The following is a 5191-nucleotide window of genomic DNA, read 5'->3' as shown; positions in this document are numbered from 1 at the left end:
TTTTTTTGTTATTTTGTTTTTTGTATGGTTTTTGTCTCGGCTTGCTTGCTTGCTTGCTTGCGTTGTGTCTTCTTCTTCGATCTTCACTGTCCCACGGGCTTGGATTCAAGCTATGCCACTGCTTCTTCTGCTTCTGCTTCTTCTTCGGACTTCTTCGCTTTTCAATCTTGGTGGTGGTGGTGGTTGTGTGGTTTCGTCAGTGATCTCATCACCGTGGTGATGAATTTCTAGTTCACGCTCCTCGGGAGCGGTATATCTGGTTTCGTTGGATCCCCCTACTGACCCTGGGATGGCGACGAATATGGCCTTTTGGCGAAAGCCGCTTTGTTGGATTTTGTTTGTTGGGCTGTTGGTTTAGGTGTTTGTTTTTTCGAGGAGAGGGGGAGAAGGAAGTTCAGTTTTGGGCGTGTCTGTGAATTAATCCGTGTGTTGTTCATCGGAAGGTGCGAAGTAGTACCTTGTTCTGAGATGTTAGGGCTGTGAATCTGAGGTTTTGGATCTTGGGCGGAGAATGCATGGATGACTGCGGGGTCTTTGTCGATTGCTGAGGATACGGAGGTGTGTGAGATTTTGGGTGGTGTGTGATGGGGAGCGATGGCGGCTTGTCCGCAGACGCGGAGGTTATCTCTGCCGTCGACAGTGTGTTGGATGACGTCGCGAAGCTGGTCAAGGAATGTAGTGCTTTTCAGGAGGCCGTTTCCTCTCACTCATCACGATTGCAATCCGAATCGGATGTTCTTTCTAAGCAGGCAGTTGAACTTGTTGCCTCCATGAAGCAACTTCAAGCGGAAGTTTATGCTGCCAGCGAGAAGAAAGATATCAGTCACGGCGTGGCAGAAAAGGTCCCCTTCTATCCCCCCCTCATTCCTCTGTGTATCCTGGTCTCAGATTTCCTCTGTCTGGCTGTAATGCAATTGTGTGGACGAATGCTATCAGTTAAATCGTTCGGGAGCCTTGCGATCCTAGGCATGGGCAGTAAAAACTTATGACAGACTCAAGTTGTATCGAACGACACTCCTCATGTGTCGGATTAGAAAGAATACATCAACGCAATTTGATCGCATTTCAGCCAAGAGTAAACTTGGTTCTAGAAATGTAGAAGTAGCCAGATAGGTATACGTGGATTGAGAAGTGTTGAATCACCTGGTTGGACTGTAGGAATACTCACGAGTAACTAATACCGGTTGCTCTGTGGAAGTTGGCGATTCTGCCATCTTAACCAATGACGACTGCCTCACTTTTTTTAGCGAGATCTATTCCTTCTTCTTTAACCTAGTCTGCGTTGAACCTCCCTCTATGGACCTCATTTTAGTCTATTCTAGGCGGAAGGATTTTTAGGGTTTTCGAAGTTGAAAGCGATACAGCTGTAATATCGTTGATGTGTTGAGGATCATATTCTCTTAAGAATGTAAAGATTTGGAATCGCAGTCTTTCTGTTTTCACCAGATTTGGACGAATTAATTTCCGGTTGAGTATGATCACAGGGTTTCAACCTTTCGCAGGGTTGTTTCCGTTCGCACCAGCAATAGTCGTACTACCTGTGGATTCCATGGTCTTGGTCGTTGCGGTCAGGAAGAGGCCTCAATGAATTAGTATTTATGCCGGACAGCGCTATTTGTCCTCGTTAGAATTTGGCTGTGGCTAATTATCTGAGAGATGGTTGTAACTTTAATTTGACTGTCTTGCTGAAGGTCATGTTGCTATGGTGTGATTCTGCAGTTAATGGATGAGTTGTCTAAGGTGCGAACTATGCTTTACGACGGAGATGTGGCGCCACTACTTCCTGCCAAAGCCAATGGTGAGACGATCTGTCTTTCGCACTGCTAGGCGTAAACATTCGAATGTAGTTGAGATTCCCAGGCTGAATTGGGTTCGTGCTTCGCGAAAGAATGAGTTGGTGTTTTAATTGCCGAAAAGTGATTTTTTTGAAGTATTTGCTTGGCGGTCGCAGCTAATCGATCTTAGAGGTTGTCGTCGTGATGAATGCATTAAAGACGACCATTTCTGAATTTTGCTGTCTATTGGTGAATGCATGGACGAGCCTTGAAACTGACGATGACTTTCGGTAATAAGTTTGGTACTGAGGTGTTTCGCATTCCCAGGTTTTTTTCTGAGAGCGTTACTGGGGCCTGCCAATGTTCGAGCGGCACGCAAGGATGGTCGATACAAAGTGAAAGAGGAGTACAATGCTTATAGGGTTTGTTTGCTTACCAAGGCTCTCATTTTTGCATTTCTCGTCTGCCCCCGCCCATTGGTCTTCTAGTTGTGTTTTCCTATAGCCTTGCTTTGAAGCACATTGTTTGGTGTAAAGTTTTGAAATGTTGGCCTCACCTGTAACATTTGGACTCTTTTGCTCGTACTCTCGCGTCTGTATGGCTAATTTATCATTTTTTCCCCCAGGATAATACAACTATCATTTTTCTTGTATTTCCAATCGTTTTGTTAGCTCTTAAGAAGAAATTATGGAATGAATGCTTTCCAGCATTGCCAGTTCAGATTTATCAGGTACTTGTGGACCCTTTTTATCCGGTTTTGAAGTCGTTTGTGAGCCAAGCTGATATCTTGTTCTAGTGCTACGTCTGCGCTTGTCATTTGTTGGATACTCAATGTTGGGTTTGTCAACATCTTAAGCACATTTTGATGTTTGAAGTGGTCAAGTCATGTAGAAGTAAGTAAGGACAGAACTTTCTCAATAATTCCTATTCTTTGCTTTGCTGTTCTCGTAGTTATATGGCAAAAATGTAGCCCATGTATTTGCTAGTTATCCAAAGTGGCGTCTTTATGGGTTTTAATCTTGGTGTAACTTATGCTCACATTTTTTGACTTTACAGGCGTGGCTGTTGCTTTTTTACACCAGCCTAGCGATGAGAGAGAACATTTTGAGAGTTAATGGTAGTGATATAAGACCATGGTGTGTGTTATTTCTCAACTCTTTAACTCAAAGTTCATGAGGGTTTTGTGCTTCCTGTGTGTGAGTGTATGTTCGTCATAGCCTTCAACTCTCTTCTGTTATGGCAGTAACGTTTGTTGTTTGTACTTCTTGTCAACTCAAAACAAATGCAGTCGTATTTAGAAGCAATGCTTCCATTCATTAATTTTTCTGTATTTTGCCTAGTAACTTGATTCATTAACTTGTCTTCTGATTTAACGAAGATGTTTGTTTGGCATTCCAGGTGGGTGTATCATCATTACCTAGCAATTGCTATGGCTCTTGTGAGTCTCACCTGGGGTATACAAGGTCATCCTGACTGCTCTCGTAAACAGGTATTTTTGGCATATCCCCGGCTTCCATGTATCTTAAGCGGGCCTTTACTAATTAAATTAATGCACTAATGTGTCAATCAGCACGATTTGTCAAGTTATTTTTTATAAATTGCTTTTCAGTGACTAGGGTTAGACAGGTAATTGTATAATTGTATTAGCAACTAATTCAAATAAAATTTGGACAACCGCTGCATGTGCTGCTATAGTTAACCGGATCTTTAAAGTCTTCTTATGTCAGACTTCCGGACTCCGTACGTGATGTATAAATTTGTTTTGGTTTATAAGCAAAAGTTAACGCTTGCTTATGAACGAATCATTGGTTTACATTCGATGGCGGTTTGTTTCTGAATTCTTGACGTTCAAAAACTTTGTAAGATTTGACAATCCTATGGTTCAATTGTATACAGCATGGAGTGGAGTTATTTCTGGAATGGGCAGTGATGCAAGGTGTGGCCATGCTACTCCAGAATCGTTATCAGCGTCAACGGCTGTACACAAGGATTGCCCTTGGCAAGGTATTCCATGCTTGATTTAGATTAGCATTGGTTTGCTTCTAGCAATTATCAATTTCTTTATGCCTGGATTCAATCTTTTGAGTTATGATTTTAATGCATTCATAAATAGGTCAAGATATGAGTAGGTAATGATGACGTCTGATTATTATCCACTCAAGCACAACAACACTTTTACTCGTCCGCAGTTCCCCACACCATGTGGGTTTGGTTTTTAGTTGCACCAATGAGTGGATATATTTTTCATGACACTAAATCCAGCAAGTGTCAGAACCTATGTCGACGTCGACATTGGCATTATTGGGATGTCTGGATGTCTCGAATAGGTCTGCACAAGTCTTCTTGCTTACCACTGCATGATTTAACGATGTCAATGTAGCTTCTTGTAACCATTCCAAGTTTTTGTGTTGTCGTTGTGCAGGCTGGGAGGATGGATGTAGTTTGGGGAGAGACTTCAGGTGTGAAGGGTCAACTTTGGATTCTATATCCTGTTCTCTTCACTTTGCAGGTTCTCTTCTTTGCTCTCTATCATCCACTTCGTTTTTTTGGAATGTATTGGATTTTTCTATTTACTTTTTGAATACACTTTATGGAGACATGCTAAGTAGAGGGTTCTCGCATCGTTGTTCCTAAAGTTAAGCGTTAATTGTGGCCCTTCCTTTATTCCAGGTATTCCAATGTTATATTGGAGGCCTCCTGTTGCGGACAGCTGTTGTTGAGGACGATTGCGAATGGCAGGCAAGTCGGCAATGCCTCTTTGTCTAGTTTTTGTTTTCTCAAACAGTCTTACCATCCTACAGCACTTTTCCTATTGCATTTCAAGAACGCTTCTTTGGGTTAGCTAATCGTTAATTATTTAACAGTTATTGTTCCAAGCTACCTATATTTTCACCACTAAAAACGCAGAGACAGTAGCACGAACTGATGTGTTTCATGTGTCTTCATTTATCATTTTGTATCGTGTGCAGATGGTTGTTTGCGGGTTACTATTGATTGCCATGGCTTTTGGTAACTTTTTCAACACCATAGCCACTTTGGTTGCCAAGGCAAAAATCAAAGCGAAAATGAAGAAGATGAAGCACGTAGCCAAGAACACGTTGCAGGAGAAGGTGCAGAAACAGAAAGCTGCATCGACTTAGTTGAAGAGAACCTTGTGTAAAGTCGAATGTGATCTGATACACCTCTCTCCAAGCTCTGCACGTCTCCACTAAGATTCCTCCTTCAAGAGCACAATAACTGAAGTTTTTGAACATCAGAATGTTCACGATTAGTGTTTGAAGAGTGGAATACTTAAGAGAGTAATTTTTTCTTCCTACAGTCTTTTCTTCATCATATTCCATTACTTCTTGGGGACGTGAAGAGTTCTTTGAAATGAAGATGGGTTAGTTTCTGTCATTTCAGAAATTTTGGCACAA

The 5191-nt window shown here is 41.9% G+C and overlaps 1 protein-coding gene across 1 annotated transcript; it reads left to right on the top strand.

The window, feature by feature from the left end:
* LOC112292922 (uncharacterized) lies at nucleotides 1-5191 on the top strand. Its single transcript, XM_024541912.3, has 10 exons — nucleotides 1-842; nucleotides 1720-1798; nucleotides 2103-2197; nucleotides 2401-2505; nucleotides 2832-2911; nucleotides 3174-3264; nucleotides 3672-3779; nucleotides 4198-4284; nucleotides 4446-4514; nucleotides 4745-5191. Exons 1-10 carry the CDS (start codon nucleotides 585-587, stop codon nucleotides 4913-4915), a joined length of 1143 nt encoding a protein of 380 aa, XP_024397680.1. The 5' UTR covers nucleotides 1-584; the 3' UTR covers nucleotides 4916-5191.

The sequence above is a fragment of the Physcomitrium patens genome, chromosome 15 (assembly GCF_059467195.1).
Source record: "Physcomitrium patens ecotype Gransden chromosome 15, ASM5946719v1, whole genome shotgun sequence".
NCBI classification, from domain to species: domain Eukaryota; kingdom Viridiplantae; phylum Streptophyta; class Bryopsida; order Funariales; family Funariaceae; genus Physcomitrium; species Physcomitrium patens.
This window is presented reverse-complemented; position numbering and strand designations above follow the sequence as displayed.

Coding starts and splice junctions, on each gene's coding strand:
- LOC112292922 (XM_024541912.3), top strand. CDS start 585: ATGGGGAGCGATGGCGGCTTGTCCGCAGACGCGGAGGTTATCTCTGCC. Junction 2,198..2,400: donor AGGAGTACAATGCTTATAGG/GTTTGTTTGCTT, acceptor TTTTTCCCCCAG/GATAATACAACTATCATTTT. Junction 3,265..3,671: donor CTGACTGCTCTCGTAAACAG/GTATTTTTGGCA, acceptor AATTGTATACAG/CATGGAGTGGAGTTATTTCT.